Source organism: Dermacentor silvarum, chromosome 8, assembly GCF_013339745.2.
Source record: "Dermacentor silvarum isolate Dsil-2018 chromosome 8, BIME_Dsil_1.4, whole genome shotgun sequence".
Classification (NCBI taxonomy): Eukaryota; Metazoa; Arthropoda; class Arachnida; order Ixodida; family Ixodidae; genus Dermacentor; species Dermacentor silvarum.
In genome coordinates this window covers 142,334,861-142,354,228 of record NC_051161.1, presented here as the reverse complement: position 1 = coordinate 142,354,228, position 19,368 = coordinate 142,334,861, and the positions used below count along the sequence as shown (strand labels likewise).

Here is a 19,368-nt window from a genome sequence, read left to right as displayed (position 1 = left end):
GGTTTATATTAACGTGCGTACTTCATTTTGAAAAATGCACGATTAAGACAGGAGCTAAAGCTTCGAGACAAGGTAATGAAACATCACGAAAATAATTTTTGTAGCGATGAGGAATAGACGCACGTACGTACAAGGACACATTCTGAGGATACTCAACAGAAATGGAAGGCCGCACACTGCGAACAGAAATTTCCAACCTGATAATGTAGAATGTAAATGAACACTATCATATATCACCGCATATCTGTACAATCATATTTGCACAGATCCCACGCGCCGTGAGAATCGATGTTATGCAAAGCGTTTTAAGGCGAAAGCCTCATATGACACATAAAGCGCAAGATCCGCCAAGAGTCCGGCATTAACATCCGATTGGAAGAAAACCCACGTGACCAAGTGATGACGTCACGTTCCCGGCGCTGGACTTGCTGCGGCTCGCACAACAAAATTCCACGGTGAACAGCCACGGCGCCGTAGCGCCAAAACTGATTTGGCCCACACCGAAAAAATTGACTTTGCCTAATTCTAAACTTCAATTGACCCATGTTCAAAATCGACCCGACCCACTCCCAAAATTGTTTTGGCCCACCCCCGAAATTCCAGCGGCCCACACACAAAAACTGACGTTGCCCAATTCGATAACTGAGTTAACCCATGTTCAAAACCGAACAGGCGAACTGTCAAAATTGACTTGACCCACCCTCGAAGTTTCGGTGGCCCACACTCAAAATATTGACTTTACTAAATTCGAAAAGTGAGTTGACCCGCCGTCGTTGTTTTGTGGCTATGATGTTGGGCTGCTAAGTACGAGGTCACGGGATTGAATCCCGGCCGCGGCGGCCGCATTTCGATCGGGGCGAAATGTGAAAACACCCGTGCGCTTAGATTTAGGTTCCCTTTAAAGAACCTCAAGTGGTCCAAGTCATTCCGGACTCCCCCACTATAGCGTGTCTCACAATCAGATCGTAGTTTTGACACGTAAAGCCCCATAATCTAATTAAATTTTTTTTAATTGACCCGTGTTCAAAACCGACCAATCCCACTCCCGAAATTGACTTGGCCCACCCCCGAAATTTGGGTGGCCCACACCCAAAAAATTGCGGCTTTGCCCATTTAGACAATTGAGTGGACCAACGTTAAAAATCTACCTTGCCGCTCACAAAACTGACTTGGTCCACCTCCAAAATTTGGGTGGCCCACAACCAAAAAAATTGGCTTTGCCCAAATGGAAAATTGAGTTCACCCACGTTAATAATCAACCTGGCCGACTCCGAAAACTGACTTGGCCTACCCCCAAATTTGGTTGGCCTACCCTCAAAATTGACTTTCCCAATTAGAGCACATGACCAAGTGAAAAGTACCGCGCGGAAGAGTCAGAATGCCTTCGCATTCAATGCATGCAAGGAGACTTAATTGCCTGTGTAACATTTTGCAGGTTGTTAACCCAGAATTGTTTCGGGCTCTGCAAAGCGTTACCAGGTGTACGAACACGTTTGTGGAAATCACATAATTGTGCGTGAAATGCGAGTGTACGTGTGTTTGACGATGGCATCAAGACGATGGCGACCGTGACGACGAATATTTGGCGGCAACGGCGTGATTCCTACGGCCTCCGTTCGACTCGAATTTATATGGCATGCCAATTGCTTGTTTCCGCATAGATGTTTAACGGGCGTAAGTGTGACATACAAGGATAGTGACGTGGTTAAATGCGCTTGACATTTGGCAAGGAAGTCTAATTGGCGCAGAATGCAGTGAATCTGTGCTGCTTAAGTTGCCACATTGCACGCATATGTTGTGTTGTTGATCCTTCTTACGGGAAGCGATAGATACGTCATTTCGAATGAGCATACATTGAAGGCTTTCCTATGCGTGGTCCATATTTGTCCGACGACACGCTGCACGATCCCAAATTTTCTTGTTCTAGGAGTAATGGGTAGGTGGCGATAGTTCGCGCAACTTTCACCTGCTTCCAGTTCTCACACCTACTCCCATTTTGATGTGTTGAATGCGATACCTGTCATGTTACTCGTGTGAAAACAAAGTTAGTAATTTGCAGACGTACGTGCTGGTTCGTTCTAGAGTGCGTCCTTGCGCCGACGTGCCTAAGTAAGTCTCAGAAAAGGAGAAACTATCTTCTTAATTATCTCTACAAAAGCACGTCTAGTGTCGCTTCTCTCAAGTTTTAGATCACTAACTACTGAACAAAGAAATGGAACGAACAATGATTTTCCCTGTCCTTTGCACACACCGAAAGGCGACACGCCAGCAACTTCTCGGGCGGAATCTAATAACGGTTCCGAATGCGAACCGGTTCGCTTCGCCGCTTACGTCACTAAATAGGCCACTCCCAAGCCACGGAGGTGGAAGACGGGGAGGACGCGACCAATAAACGACAGGGTGCCGCCTCTGAAGTGTACGTCATCATATGACGAGTTAATCGACAAATTGCGGAATGCTTCTTCTTGTTCAATAAATATGAACTATTATTTAAATATTGTCCTGAAAGCTTTCAAGTATCATCGCGTGTTGACGTATTCCTTTATTGTACATTGCCACATCACCATCAGTTGTGCGGAAATTTTGAAAGTTGGTTCTTTTTTCTATGATGTCGTCGCACAGCCATCGGACGGTTCCTGTTGAAAGCCGATAATGACGCCGAAACCCCATATCTGTCAGCTCTAAAAACGCGTCTAGCACCTCCAGTCGTTGACGGGTCCGGGAGAGCATCCCGAGGCAACGAATGAGGGGCGCCGCTATGTTTTCGTGTGTATGTAGTCGTACCTTAGAGATAATCAACGCGCGCGCACCGCCCGCGAGTCTCCGAGGCGGCACGGCCCGCGCGCGCGGCCAAGGTCGCAAGCAAACAGCCAAGCCACAGCAACGGAACCCAAAGCAGACTACCTCTTCGCCAGTTCCACTCATGGCCGACGACGAGTTCGCTTTGAAAATGATTGACAGATGCGTGACTGCGTGACGTGTTCAAAGTTTGCGGTACCACCCCGCGTTCTCTGACGACCGCTGACGCAACCACAATTCTGACCAATCACGTGAGGGCAAGCGAATGGTTCGCATTCGGAACCGTTATAAGATTCCGCCCCTGGTCGGCTGTTAGGGCAAAAGCTGGCGCACCTCACCCGTTAGCAAGAACCGAACGTGGCACTGTGCGTCAGTTTGCAGCTCTTTCTTATCACGCTTCCCAAGAAAATGACGTGTGGGATGGCTATTGTGAGGCGCATCAAGATGCCTTGCGCGTCCCGTACGTCTAGACTGCCCAGCTCATTCTGGCACAACGCTTCATCATCGTTGCCCGTAGTCTGCAGTTGACTCGGTGCGGTAATAGGGGAACGTAAAAGAGCGAGCAAAGCCTAACATGTCAGTTCGCGTGCCCCAGCTGCTGGCCCCTGCATATCGTCTGTTTCATGTCGGGCAGTTCCTACGTACTGTTCGAAAGGACTCTTTCCCACTCACAGTTGAAGAGCCAGAAAAAAAATTACTTGCACTCCCTGCGCTTTCGAGCGCGTTAGTTTCCATCGGCATTCGTTCCAAACTCAGGAGGAAATATTTTATAATTGAAATAAGCGCATCACAGACGTTATGAAATCACATAGTAAGACGCTCACCGCCCGAAAGCATCCATGCCAGGTCTGCAGTGAGCAGCAGTTTCCTTAGACAACAATCATTTTGATGCGTTTGAGCTGACTTCGGGCTTAAATCTCTAGTTTTTTTTCTAAATCACATCTCTTACAAGAACTTTGTAACATTGTTCGCTTTCTTCTAACTTAAAGAGACTGTTACACTTTAGACATGATGTAAGGAATCGTGAAAATCGCGGTACCACCCACCAGCTTGTACTGCTGCTTGGATGCGGAAATGGAGCTCTGCTCCACCAGCTCCATGACGGCGCCTTCCAGTTGCTTCAGTCTCTCCTCGGGACTGCACTCAAGGTAGAAGGAAAATTAAGCAGACTCTTCCCGCTATTTAAATCCGGTTCCTGGTTCACTGAGGCACTGTGTCTACATTTGTGGACGCTAACTTGAAGTGCCTCCTATATAAAAAGTGCAAAGAAAAAGCTGTTTGCAAGGTGCTGGAAAACACGCCTTCCGTTTGTGAAACGGACAAGTACTGGTGCATTCATAAATCTGACAAGGCAAAAACATTTTTTCAGCGAGCGCAAAAGATGTTGCAGCGTTCCACACAGTGAGCAGTATATACATATCTCTTTCTTTTTACGGTCTCTCACCAATGGTCGCGGGTTCGATTGCCGTAATGAACTCTAAGCACCAATCAAAATGTTCGCATTTACGTTATTAAAATAAAGTTATGTGAATGTAAAATAATTTATTTCATGCATGTCCCGTACATAAGGCACGTAGCAGGCAACGTGGAAATTGGGCGTCCACCATTTCTGTACAACGACATCTCAAAGCCGTGCTTATATTGACCCCGCGCCTTCACCCTGACATATTCAAAATTTCTTATTTTCCTAGTTACATGCACGGAGTTGGAGTTACATGCATGGAGAAGCTCGATGACGATATTACCAGCGATATTGTTGCAAAAATTGAAAAGACGACCTCTCTCACGCAGGCGAATCCGGGGCGGAATTCACTATCCAAACTTACGAACAAAACGTTGGCGCACGAATTCTTACATAAGAAAAAGATAAAACTATTCGTAAGATCCGCAAGCTTGCGATGCCCGCTGCTGCAAAGACAAACGCTGAAATCGAAAATTAGATGTGTACGTAATGGTAGTACAGGTGCGAACTTCAGTACTTAAGCCAATAGTAAGCGTAAGTCGATTCACAAAACCTGCGCAGCTGTTGCAGTTGCCGACGTGAGAACGAATTTCTACGATAGGGTTGTAGGAGTCTCACGAACATCATTAAGTCTATCTGTGCCGCTCGAGCTGACGCGGTTAAGCGTTGGAACGCGCTGTTGCGGCCGATTGGCCGGAGGCCACAACTGATAGCCGAGGATGACGCATGCTTATGTCTTCGTGGCGCCCTCTGATTTGTCACCTCAAAGTGCATTGAGCTGTTTAAGTGCATAATTGTATTGAGCGTGCGCTTCTGTTGGAGGCTGTAACATTAATGCTGTGCTGCAAACTTCTTCTTAATGGCTTATAGGCTGTTAATGACCTAGCGGTCATTAACTAATAAGTGTTCAGTTTGTACCTGCCTTAACCCCTTTCGTCCATCATGGCGTCATATTACACAGCCAGCAAGTTAAATGACTTCCTTCAGAATAGTAATCGTTCTTTTATTCATTTGAATGCGCGCAGCCTCCGCAAACATTACGATGACTTCCAGAATCTGCTTTCAACTCTTTCTTACACTTTTTCAATCATTGCTGTCTCAGAGACCTGGCTTAGTTAAGTTGATAAAAACTTTTACTGTTTCCCTTCATATAAATCTGAGTATACCCACAGACAGTCCAGTAACCACGGTGGAGCTGCTGTCTATATCTCGTCCGGAATCCCGTACAATCGAAGACTCGACCTCACGTTAAATACTCAAAACTGCGAATCAGTTTGGTTGCAATTCGATCCTAACTTTCTCAACATTGATAATGGAAATTTCATCTTTGGTTGCGTTTACCGTTCACCTTCTTCATCAGCTCCTGATTTTTGTATTCCTCTCGAAAATATAATGGCAACGTTATCCATGGAGAACAAAATGTCATAATTATGGGTGATATGAACATAAACTTAATGGAGTCATCCACGAGGTCTGTCAGTTATTCATCTTGTTTTCATAGTTTTGCTTACGAATGTCTTATTAATGTCCCTACTCGTTCAGTTCTTGACGGTTCCAGCACTCTAATCGATCATGCGTTGTCTAACCTTTTGAATCCCCCGTTGTCTAACCTTTTGAAACTGACATTACTGACCATTTTCCCGTCTTTATCCGCACTACATCTGCGCACTATTGTTGCCCTAACACTTACACCAAACTTGTTTTCGATAAAAAGTTATTCTCAGAAGCTGTATCTCATACTGACTGGTCTTTCGTTTTTGACACCAACGATGCACAGGTAGCCTTCTCGCGATTTCTAACAAAGTTGTTATCACACTATCATTCCTACTCTCAGATGCGCAAATGCAAAAAAAAAAAAAAAAAAAGTGGCGTCACCTCAAAACCCATGGCTCACCGACAGTCTGTTAAAAGCCATGCGCACACGAGAAAAGATTTATAAAAAAAAAACAAAAAGACAACCATTCAATATAAACCTGCGTGCGCGGTACAAGAAATTCTGCAACTCACCTTCTGCTCGGCTTAAAAAAACGAAAACCTTATATTATGAAGAAAAAATACTTAAATGCGGTTCTGATGTAAAGAAAAAAATGGCAAATTGTGAATTCATTTTTGAATAGGAGACAGTGAGCTGATAACATAGCCAAAATATCCCACGGTGGCAATACTTATTTAGAGCCACTTAAGATTGCGGATGCTTTCAGCGATTCTTTCTTTCCTAATGTCTTTACTCAAGCAAAACAGAACTTATATTCACCAAAGCGCCTTGCACAATCATTTTATATGTTTCCAACGACTCCTGATGAGGTGCTATCAGTAATTAACAATTTAAAAATAACAAGTGCTGGGCTGGATAACATTCATCCTGGTCACGTTAAATAATTTCCCAAATCAATATCATTTGTTCTGTCTGAAATTATTAACCTCATGTTTAAAACAGGCACTTTTCCTCGCGAGCTTAAACGTGGTAGGGTTACTCCGGTTTTTAAGAAAGGTGATCGATCATTACCATCTAACTACAGGCCTATCTGTGTTTTACCATTCTTTAGCAAGGTCATCGAGAAAATAATCGAAAAGCGATTGATAAAATACTTAAACAAATTTAATATTCTTTCACCTGACCAATTTGGATTTCGCTCCGGTTATTCTACTGACCTAGCGCTTGTATCCCTCACTGACCAACTAAAGAAAGCCATTGATGACGGTAAATTTGCAGGATCTTTATTTGTAGACTTTTCAAAGGCATTTGATAGCATTGACCACGAGATTCTTGGTGTTAAACTAGATTCAATAGGTATAACAGGTCCTCCATTACTACTATAGCGCAACTACTTACGAGACAGATATCAGGTTGTTAGTGTTTCCGATGCTTATTCTAAGCCAAAAATGACTAATTTAGGTGTACCACAATGGATCCATTTTGGGCCCGTTATTCTTTTTACTATATATTAATGATCTACCTAACTGCCTCACATCATCTAATTGTATACTATATGCCGATGACACAACAATTATTAATTCTGATGAATGTCTGTCAACGGTAGTAACCAGGCTTAATACTTCTCTTCATAACTTGTTAGGATGGTGCAAAATGAATAGGCTTACCATTAATCCCACTAAAACTAAATTTATTCTCTTCTCATCCCAAAATAAATCATCACTATGCATTCCGCCCATTTCCATAGGTAACCATTTACTATAAGCAAGTGAATGCACATACTTAGGTGTTATTATTGACTGTAACCTAAAATTTCAGAGCCATATAACTCATATAAAAAAAGTGATCATATAGAATACGAATTCTCATTAGGTCACGTCCGTTCTTTTCACGACCTGTGTTGCTCTCACTCTATTTCGCGTTTGTACACTTTCACATTAATTACTGCATAACCTCCTGGGGTAACACGTACAGTACTCACCTAAAACCCTTACAAACTATCCAGAACCAGGCTATTATAGTAATCACGTCGAGTCCACACACCGCCAATGCTAAACAGCTACTACAAGAAAATAACATTCTTGACGTTGCCGCCCTTGTCAAGTTCAACCTTGCCACTTTTCCTTTCAAACTAATAAATGACAAGATCACATTGTCGCTATTTCCTATGTCATCTCTAACGAACACCAACCCAACACGTTTCGCGCTTCATAATAACTTCATTCTGCCCAAAGTACGTACTAATTATGGCAAACAGACCGTTCACTTCGCAGCCATATCATCATGGAATACATTACCATTTGTCATAAAACTACAGAAAGCCCATAGGATTTGCCATGAATTGAAAAATTTTTTATGTGATATGTATGTGACATAGTGTACTGTATAACCCGCTCTCGTTTTAGACCTGCCGTTCTTACGTACGTCAACATGTTGCTTAAGTTTTTCTTTAATTTTTCTTTTTTTTCCCATTTCTTTTTCCTCCACTTATATGTTAGTTTTACCTAGTTTCATTATATTACTTACTTGCACTTATTACTTATGCACTGTTGACTATTAATATCGTCATTTACTTACGTCTGTATTATTATTTATCATTTTTGCAATTGTGCTCATTCAGCTACCGTTCTTTCCATTGTAACTTTTATGTTAAGCATGAACAGGAGGTCCCAATTCAGTTTTTACTATGGGACCTCCTTCTGTATAACTCTATCTGCAAAACCTTTTTGTGAAATAATAAAAATTTTGATTGGTTGATTGATTGATTGATTGTTGATTGTGTTTCTTTATGCGCGCAATAGCCTGACTTTTTATATCGGCATGACGCTGTATTGGGTGTTAGCAAACAGAAGTGTAGTGTCCGTCCCTGACAATCGTCAAGCTTGTCATGGGTGTGTTTTGAGCACTTCTTTAGCATTTCTTTTCCTAGTTTCAGTTTTCTCTCGCTCATAGGGCTGGGAATGATTATTTTTCCGAACTCTTTTGAGGCTATAATTCTCCATGCGAGAGGAAACAACAGCAAAAGACGCCTAAACGATTCTAATGATAAAAACTTGTTGCTGTTGCACAATACGCTTTCCTCTTCCGCGCTGGTAGCCTCAGCCTTCTATATTATTGCTCATAGTTTCCATTCAGCAATAAGTCGAAGTGACGTAGTGTCTGTGCCCACAGTTTTGCTCACCCGGTGACCTACGGTGTCAGCGAACACATGCGCACGACGGACGGCACTCCTGTCTATGATACCAAGCGATGACATATAATATACAATAACATATTAAAAATGGCGAATAAAATGACATATCACCACTGATACGAAAATCAGCGTGGACTGCTTCCACACACACACGCGCTTACACGCGCACATGCACGCATGCAAGCACGCACACACACGCACACACAAAAAAAGAGTGCGTAGCATAACGATCACAAAGACGTCACCACGTTTTTGTTTTGCATGCGCGAAGCCAGTAACAGGGTAACAGCACATGGGAAGATCCGACGACAAGGAAAAGCGACAGCAGCCGACAGCAATCGTCGTCTTATGATTGGCTGTAGATGCTAATTCTAAACCACTGGGTAGCAGTAACATCAGTCATGGGCGAAATGACGTCACTCCCGTCTTTCAGTCACTTCGTGCGTTGTTCTTTCTACCTTTTCCTTCTCTCAGTTAAGAAATCCTTCGTAGGTGTTTGCGAATTCGGCGCAAGAATTTTTTAAGACGGGTACGGTCGTATACGCTACTCCACGCCTTCTGCGCAGTAGTCAGGTCAACATGACGGCATGAAAAAGTCGGCCACAGTGGCCCGGAATCGCAAAATGAACAATTGGAGCTGGGCAGGCCACGTCATTCGTAGGGCAGATAATTGACGGTTCGTTAGAAATAAAGACTGGGTGATACGGGAAAGCGAGCGCTGTGCAAGACGGCAGAAAATTAGGTGGGGTGTTGAAATAGGGAAATTTGCAGGCACAAATTGGGGTCAGCTATATAGCGCAAGACAGGGGTAATTAAAGATCACTGAGAGAAGCCTTCGTCCTGAAGTGAACATACGTTGACGACGTTTTAAAACACCCAAGATTGGTCCGGAATTTTAACGCATTATTGTGGTGATGTTCACTGATTAGCCTTGACTTCTATGAAGGGTCGCTTGGGATATGAAATACGGCGTAGTTAGGAGCTCCAGGCCCTAAAGTCACCAACCTATATTATTTATAGCCGGTCTCCAAAATTGAAGTGTACGCGCCTTTCTGCATTTCGCCTCTGTCGGAATTCGGCCACCTGAAACTAACTGCAAAACAAACTCTTGACCTGATGAGAGGCATCATCGTGTTTTATCCGCTATAAGAAGCCAAAAAGAAGTGATGAATGCTGATACGACGTTAAAGTGTGATAGGGAGTGAAACTTGTATATGCGTATGTTACGTACTGAAGGTGTCTCTCATAACTTGGGAGTGTCGGTATTGACACGGCTTCTTTCTGAATTTATCTTTTACAGCTGCTTTCATAGCTCTCCGTTCCCTCGACAGGGATCATATGCGAAGGGAGCGCGCGTTTTGTCGGTTAGCGCTCGATGGCATCATCGACCAGCACCTTAAATAGTATACATAAAGCCCCTCTACCTTCGGAAAAGTACCGCCATCCCTTGAACAACACCGCTTCTCTTTCTCGCTCTCTCCTGTATCTCCGACTGGACGATTGCTGTCAGGTAATAGCGCGGACAGCAATCGTCCAATCGGACTGAGCGGTGGCGGCGGCGACGGCGGCGCGCGCCCGGCCTGAGTGTCGGAAACATGCGAACGTCCGTTCACGGGGCGCGTTGCAAAGGCCACTAAAAATAAGTATGAAGTTAAGCTGCGTTATCAAAGTTAAGTTTCCGCAGTAGCAAAACCGCCACTCTCACCTTGAGAAAAGGTATGGTAAGTCATAAAAGGTGCAAAAAAAAAAAAAACGACTTTATGTTTCCGTGCTGGCAGGCACACGATGCCATGGGTTCGATAGCGTCTACCCGCCGGGTCCAGTTAATTATTTATCGACAGAAAATGACTACATGGTATGCTTTGTAACAAAGCCACAAACTCAGCTTACCGAGGTGCGAGAATTTTTCCTGCGTCTAAAAGAACCCAGAAACGAGAAAGTACGTCGAAATCAATGACGCCACACTGAGGCACCGGTGGGTTAGATTGGGGCTCGAAATTCAAGAAAAGAATCAACTGGCCTTCAAAATCTGCAGTAGTGTAATCGAGCTTTACCCGTCAAATTATTGAAAACATGTGTTTAAAATAACACTTTGCCAGCCTTAACCGCTGCCACCTCTGCAGCATCCCTTTAGGCAATGCAAGGAGAGCTGGAAATTCTGGACGCTGTGCTACAAGATAATAATAATATTATTATAATTATCCGGTTCCGAAATTTAACGAAGGATTATGAGGGACGCGGTATATAGTGTTGGGCTACGGGTAAGTTTAGAGCAGCTACGGCTATTCAACGTGCAGGTTGAACAGCCGAAGGAAAAAAGAAAAAAGTTATGCATGGCTATAGTAAGACGGCTTCACGGCACTGCAAAAAACAAAAATTCTCACCCCTAGCTATGAAACTTTTTTTTTTTTCCAGGTATACCTCGCAAGTACTTTTGCTATTTTGCTAAGTATCTTAGAACTCAACAGTTCAATAGGGTACAGCACTTAAGGTTCTGTATATGGCAATTCTGACTGAAGCATAAGTTTTTTTTTTTTTTTTTGCACCCGGATATTCTGTTTCAAAAGATTATGCTGTAAGCTCTACGAGCGCCTAATGCTCAATAAGAGACTGTGAATACAGTGGGCTCTCATTTATACACTGACCTAGAGCTCTCTTTCGAGCTGCCGAACGATGGTATCGATGTCTTGGCCTGCGCCAGAGGATCGAACGCGCTGCCCACCGGACCTGCAAAATATGAGGCGACACGAAATGAAATCTTTGCTAATTATTACGAAAGCTGCCACAGTGCCCGCACCGGAATGACTCCGACGTGTTTATTGCCTTGTTTTGGGCACGTTTGTCGACCTCTTCATACATTCTCTCATTCCGTATTTGTTCCCAGGTAACCAAACCCATTTTCCGTCCAACCGTGTAATGTAACTTTCGTTGACTGTACAGTTTCGCCGATGCCGGCGGAGCGAAAATTGCGGCATATGAATAACGTTAGAGCTTTAGTGCAGCTAAAGCTCGATTTCGTGAACATAATCACTAGCAGTGCTTTTCATTTTTATGCAGCTTCGAATATGTTTGCCCGTCTGATACCTGAAGCGAAAATAGGCTGCTCAACCTTATTTTACTATAGGCTAATTACGGAAGTGTCTTATATGCGGATTCAAGTGTGCATAAATACTGGATGTGTCCGGTGAACGCTACTGCACCCTGCGGATCGTTACCGGTAACTTCGCAGTACCTTGCACTGCGGCCGAGCTGTATCCGGCCCCACGAACTGCAGTCATGGGCCGCGAAGCGAAGCTGGTGGCGGCTGTGTTCAGCCGGGAAGGAGGCACCACGGACGTCTGGCCGCGGAACTGCAATGGTGCCACGGAAAAACAAATGAAGCAAGCAGATAAACCGCAGGAAGGGGCGTGACGTCACGCAGCAAGCATTCAGGAGCCCGTGACACGGCATTCCTTGCCTTGCCTCGTGCCACTGAATCCAAAAGTTGGCCAATCAGCTGACCAATCGGACATTCAATCACGACACTTGCTTATCACCAGAAGGGCCTCTTGAAAGCATTTTCGGTGTTCTTTTTCATATTGTTCAAGAGGTATACTAATGTAATCGTAACTGCGAAATGGCGATATTCCTCTGAAAAGCAAGTCGCAGTTCTAACGAAGATACTCGTAAACTTCATAAATTCGACGGCAGCGAGATCGAACGGAGTCGCCACCTGGCGGGCGCTGGCTAGCCACGCATAGTGTGGCATGGCCTCCGAAATTGCGAGCGCTCTCAGGTTTCGATCCGGCCATCCCATTCGGACCGCTCCCCAGCAAAAAAATTAATGCGGTTCACGGCCGCCCCTGGATGGCGCTTTTATGCGAGGGTTTCGCCTGAAAGTGGTCTACGAACGACTAGACGAAATGATGTTAGATGAATATGAAAAAGATAGCCTGGACAGCGATCACAAACGTGTAACCTAAAATTTGGAAGAGATACTAAAGCAAAACAAGAACCAATAGCATCATAATTTCTAAAAATTGAATGAAATACAAATGACAGAGATCGCAAAAAACATTGAAAAGAAAATCGAGGTTTTTCCTACAACAGTCTGGGAATACAAGGAGCTGGTAGACGTTATGCAGCAGGAAATAAGGCAGACGTGGCAAAACAATTGTTGGATTGGAAATAGGAAACCACGTAAGTGGTGGAACAAGGAAATAAGACAAGCTATAGAAGAGCGTAAGCAGGCGCCTATAGGGATCATCGAGAAGCCAAAAAGTTCGGATTACACGAAGAGGTGCTGCTTAGATGAAACAAACACCGAGAAAAGAAAAGGGTGGCGAGTGAGCTCGTGCAAGAGAAAATAACTGCACTAGTGAAATAAAGTTATTTCACTCACTTACTAGTGAACGTTGGGTGCATAACATTCGCAAAAGAGACAAAGGCGCACCAAAATGATTCCGGAGCGATGTACGAGCACTCGGAGCTCCAACTAAAAATTTGCAAACGGCTATAAGTGGTGCAGACGGTAACATGTTCGAAGGAGACGATGCACTGCGGTACATCACAGGCGTTATTATAGGGATAACTTCGGCACAAAAGAAAGCGTAGTTCAAACCCAAACAGATTCCGCAATGACAGAGAAGCCAGAGAGATCAAAATTTAGCATAGAAAACTTTCACTGAAAATGCAGAAGAAAATGGCCCGAATAACACCACCGCAGGACCCGATGAAATCCCAACACAGCTAATCAAAAACCTCGGGCCAAAGAGTGCTGACTAATGCCATTGAGCAAGTGAAAGCAAAATGAACTTCACCTACAAAGGCAAAGGTGATAAGGATAGGAGAGCTCGTACAGGCTAGTTACAGTAACGCCGGTGAGATATAGAATGGCAACGCAAGCCATAAAATTAAAGCTGTCGAAGTGGGTGGAGAAAAATTATGTACTGAGGGAACTACAGAATGAGTTCAGGCCAGGCACACGCTTAGATGATAATATGTTTGTGCTAACTCAGTGCATAGAGATTTCAATATAGCTCAGAATAGACCTATGGGATACCATGTTTAGATATTAAGGGAGCCTACGACAACGTCGACAGGGAATTGTTATGGGATATGCTCAAGCACGAAGGCATAGATGATGAATTCGTGGAGCTGCTGAGGGAGGTATATAGGGACAACCGAGTACAAGCTGTATGGGAAGGTCGAAAAGGTAATGAAATGGTGTGCTGGCCTTAAGTTTCTGTTCCTCCTCATCTGTCTCCGTTGTTCACGCTTTATGTTAAGGGCATAGAAAGACGACTGGGAAACAGCGAATTAGGGTTTGATTTATGCTACATGCGTAATGGATGCAGCAGAAGGTCCCTGCACTGATGTATGCGGACGACATAGTGCTACTAGCGGACAATCCAAGAGATTTACAGACACTTTCGAATATCTGTGGCAACGCAGCGACACATCTGAGCCTTAATTTTAGCACAGAGAAATCAGGAATTATTATCTTTAACGAAGAGACGAGTAATTGCGTGGTGTCAATTCATCACCAAATCATACCCATAGTCAAGCAATATAAGTACCTCGGTGTATAGATAAACGAAGCAAAGACCTACTCAAGCACCCACCAAGATAATCTGAAAATAAAGTGGAAGCGGAATGCAGCAACACTGAAACACAGAGCACTATGGGGCCACAATAAGTATGAGGTGGTGCGTGGAATCTGTAAAGGAGTAATGGTGCCAGCGCTAACTTTCGCAAATGCCATTCCATGCTTAAAATCGGATAGCTTGTCGGGGGTTGGAAGTTAACCGAAGATCGGTAGGCCGATTGGCTTTGGGAGCCCACGGCAAAACCACAATTGAGGCAGTGCAGGGTGACATGAGTTTTTGAAGTCAAAGCGCAAAGCAACATTAGTTTTCAAGAAAGACTCGAGAACACGGAACAAAATAAATGTTGGGCGGCTAAAGTGCACTGGTATCTGTACCTGAAAAGCGTGGACATAGAATGAGGAACAGGTCAAGAAAGTTGGCAACCAAGTACAGGGTAATAGAAAGTCTAAATAGACGACAGGGAGTCATCAGCAATAAAGTGAGAGAAACAGAGACAGTAAATTTGATGGGAAGAATGGAAACAATAAAGGCCATGGAGATTTACAAGAAAGAGAAGAAAGAAATTAGAAGGTAAAATCTGTGCGATAACACGAAGGAAAGTGTCTCGCTATTTGAGGATCGAGCCGGTTGCCTAAGGACCAAAACATACCGGAACAAATATTCGGAACTAGATGAGGCATGTGTATGCTGCAGTAAAGATCCAGAGACCATTCAGCACATCCCAATGGATTGCGACGGGATCCACCCAGAGAGAGCCGTAGGTAACGTAGAACTCCCAGAAGCGCTTGGATTTAAAGTGGAAGGAAACATCAACAGATCAGCCGTAGAGATAAGCAAGAGACGGTTAGAATACTGGTGGAAAAGAAGCAGGGAATAGATGGATAAGACCTGATCTCTTAAAATCATAGGTAGCGGTAGGCCGGTAGGTAACCGTACACCGTCCAGAAACACTTGGATTTAAAGTGGACAGACGCGTCAACCGGTCAGCAGTCGAGATAAGCAAGAGAAATTTAGAGTATTGGTGAAAAAAGAGCAGGGAAAAGATTGATACGACTGCATCCGTTGCAGGCATATGTTTATTGGGAAGTTTTGAGGAAGACAAAAAAATGTATACAATAATGCTAGAATGAAAAGCATGTATAGCATTACCTAAGTGACTCAAGCAGGCTAGATGACCATTTTTCACCACCCCGTTTCAAAGGGGATGCCAATAAATCGTAATCATCATCGTCAATTCGGCGCACGCGGAGGCGGCCGTCTAAGGCAGAGCACAAGGCATCTCAATCGTGAGCATTGCCTCTCTTTTGATGTGTTTCGGAAGGTTTACACAGGATATATGCCAGGCAGGTTTCCAGCTCGGCCACGAACATTTTGATGTCTCAACCGTCCAGTTCTCTAGTGCCTGTATTTTTTTTCAGCACCTTTCTATATTCTTATACATTTATATAGTAGCACTTATGCTTATTAGTTCATTTTTCTAAACAAATCATGTGTGGCTTCACACACCATTCAATGTTTATGAACTAGTAGCTTATCGAAGATGACTGAGTTTATTTTTTCTAGTTTTGTCTTACTTATATATTATATTTTTTCTTTTTTATGCATTATCCATTGCGGGGATTCGGCAATTGATATGGCAATATGACACTTTGTGCACCTATCTGCAGTGTGATGATGTTCGTGTAATATTTACAAATATCTTACCATATATGCGCACTCTTTCCTGTTTTTAGTTTTCAAATGTACTTTTTGTACTGATTGTATTGTTCTTGCACGATATTGAGTTGTAAAAATAAAGCCTTTAATATCTTGGTGCTTTTCTTCCCTTGTTGTAAACGCTTGTTTGACGTTCATAACCATAGTTTTCCTTTAAAGTAACCAAAGGAAACCAAGTTGAGCTTAAAGTATATATAAAAAATCCTTTCACCGATCCAGCGAACCCGAATTGCGAACAGCAGTTAATAGAGCAAGAAAATAGACCCGAAAAACTGGAAGAATACTGCTACGCGTGCCAGCCGCCCCTTCAAAATTCCCCACTACGTGATGTGACGTCGAATTACAAACGCAGGCAGTCGCGATTGGTCGAGAGCGATTATCGCTGTTAATAAAATGCAAAATGAAATACACCTTAAACGTACATAAACAGCATTTGCCAACTTTTCAACCGCTTCAAGCGAGGAAGTACAAGTTTAGCACAAAATTAAATAAATAAGAAAAAATGGCATGGCGATACATGCGGCCGTGATAGTTTCGTAGTTTCGTTTTTGGTCAATGCATCGTCGCGCGCGCCTGTTCCGCTCTACGGTGTTTGGTTGCGTGTTGCGTGGCTCGAAAAGTGTTGACTTCGCGGGAAACAGCCAGAAAATGCCTCGTGTGTGTAGTGTTGAGGGCTGTATAAATGGCCCAAGGCGCTTGATCAGGGGCAGCGGCAGTGTTGACTCGATTGTGTCCTTTCATGTGGCGTCGCTCCGTTCGCAATGGCTCAGTGCTCTGCCGATGATAAACGGCAAAAGAGCCAGAGAAACCGATGGTGTGCTCTCTGCATTTCTCGCCCTCGGATTATGTGTATAATCTTGCCAAATGTCTTCAGCGAACATTATAAGCCGAAAGATCAACATCAAACTTGAAGCAGGATTGCAGACGCTTTGTGTCCCCAATAGTTTTTGGTGCAGGCAGCTTCATCATGATATCTGCTATTGGTACGGTCCCCACATCTTTCTGAGGAGGAAAGTAAAAACTGGAGCTCTCTTCTTTCTTTCGCAAGAACTGGACACCGACGTCAATATTATCATTGCTCTCGACTCTACCCGTGTAATAGATGTCAGATTTTTTTTTACCAAGCCTGACAAGAACAAAATCGCCTCTTGTAACTTGAACAGGTTCATTCGGCCAATCGACTTCAGAAATGTCGGGCTTCTCATTACCAAAACCTGACATGTTACTGTCAGAATCGTCAAAGACAACGGCCACAGTCTCTTCTTCACTTGAAGAACTGGAGTCCTTCAGCAGACGCCTTTTCTTTTTTGGGCGGGTGGTTGCAGTAGTCTTAAGAGCGCTACGCGGTCCTTTTTTCTGACTTCTTGTTCTGGCTTCTTGTTCAACTGCCTGCTTCTCTGGCGTATCTGTAAGGACTTTTGTCCTAACTTTCTTCCTTCCTTGCTGCGCGGTCTTACGCGGTGCAGCCGTAGGGAAGGGCTTAAGGTCTCTTGGAACAATTCGGCTCGGAGAAGCAGTTGACGTCGAGGCTGATTGATCGACAGTGGGCGTGAAGATATCTGCAGAGACACTTCGAGCTCTGTTAGTGTTTACCTCGGCGTTTGAAACATTTTCCAGAAGGCTTGCGCTGCTCGTTTCACTGACGATGGTGGCTGTTTGCCGGGACACCTCTCCGCAAGGGGAAGCTACGGGTCTGTCAGTGACTGACGACATCATGTAGTCATCCACAGTGAAAGGCTCGCTAATTGAAAGGCCAAAAGCCTGAGATTATGTTCTTTTGTGTCACCGTTAGTACGTAGGCGGATCCCACAAGTTCTGCAACGTTGTAGATGGAGATGGCCTTCCCTGGGTTGTTTGTGAGCCAATCGTTGCAAGCAGCGTTGTACCGCGATTTAAATGGTTCGTATATGGATACATCAAGTGGCTGCAGGCGGTGGCTACAGTGTGGAGGAAAGGTGAGCAAGATGACGCCACTCTCTTTGGCCTTGTTAATGGTGCTAATGCTGACGTGGCTTTCACGATTGTCAAGAATTAAAAGAATGGGTTCTTCCGTCGAGCACATTGTGTGTCTTACAGTGTGTTCTAAAGCCAGTAAAAACAATTCACTGGACATTCATCCTGACCTGTTTGCCAAACCAAGACTTCCGGCTGGGGCACCTTTCAGAAAAAAATCTTTGAATCTCACCCGAGGAAAAATTAACACCGGCGGTAGAGCGTTTCCTATCGCATTGACAGTGCACAAAACGGTCACTAATTCGCTGCGATCTGCTGATGTGACCTGACCAATTTGCTTCTCTCCACGTGCTGCTACTACCTTTGGTGGATTGTGTGCAGTTGTGAAGCCCGTTTCATCACAATTGTAGATGCGGTCTGGAGTAAGCTGGTATCGGTCGTAGACACTCTTCAGGTTTGAAAGAAAGGCATCGACATTGTGCTTGTTGAAGCTTGTTGCCCTACCGAGACTAGTCGCTTCTGGCGATCGAAGGGACAGCTCAGGATGGCGGTCCATAAAACCCATAAACCAGTCTCTTCCATCTAAATTGTTGGCTTCCCACGACGCTGGGCACTTCCGGTTTAAGGCTTTTGCATATTGGTACGCCAGTGAGCGAACCTGCATCCTCGTAAGTCCATAATGCATTTTGCTAGCCTTCAGCAGATATTCCTTCAAGAGCACTTCATCTTCTGCGGTGAAAATCATTCCGCAAACAAAATTGGACTTGAACAAGATGTTATCTTTGTCACCGCTATCCTTGTACTTCTTGATGACTTCTGACTGCTCGGCCAAGCGCTGATTTCAATATCTTCAGAGCTTCTGCTACTTCCCTTATACTTTTCTTTTGGTCGCACACCAATCTCACAGCATGAAGCGTCAAACTGTTCGATGCTTGAGCTCTATCGGGATGTTTTCTTTTGTACACCCTTGGCATCTTCCTGAAAATTGAAATGAGCAATAACTTGCAAATGCAAATGTTCACGCGCGCGACCCACGCTCAACTTTGTCTCACCTAATTTACTGAACGCAGTTCACAGCAATCCTGCTGTAGCCGACTGTTCGCGCTTATCCCGTGCCGCTCGACAACGTGAAGGTAACTAAAGCTTTGTAACGGAGCAATATCAATATTTATAACGTCCTCTTAGTACAGGCCTTGTTAACGTGAATTGTATGTAGTCTGCC

The 19,368-nt window shown here is 44.2% G+C and overlaps 1 protein-coding gene across 1 annotated transcript in view; it reads right to left on the bottom strand.

Annotated features, from left to right (window-relative positions):
* LOC119462460 (intraflagellar transport protein 88 homolog) overlaps positions 1-19,368 on the bottom strand; it is a 66,893-nt gene that overhangs the window by 28,276 nt on the left and 19,249 nt on the right. The window contains exons 4-6 of the mRNA XM_049672989.1: positions 12,122-12,239; positions 11,535-11,616; positions 3,846-3,936 (exon numbers count right to left, since the gene is read on the bottom strand). Of these exons, the coding sequence (XP_049528946.1) occupies positions 3,846-3,936; positions 11,535-11,616; positions 12,122-12,239 (291 nt within the window). The remainder of the gene's footprint in view (positions 1-3,845; positions 3,937-11,534; positions 11,617-12,121; positions 12,240-19,368) is intronic.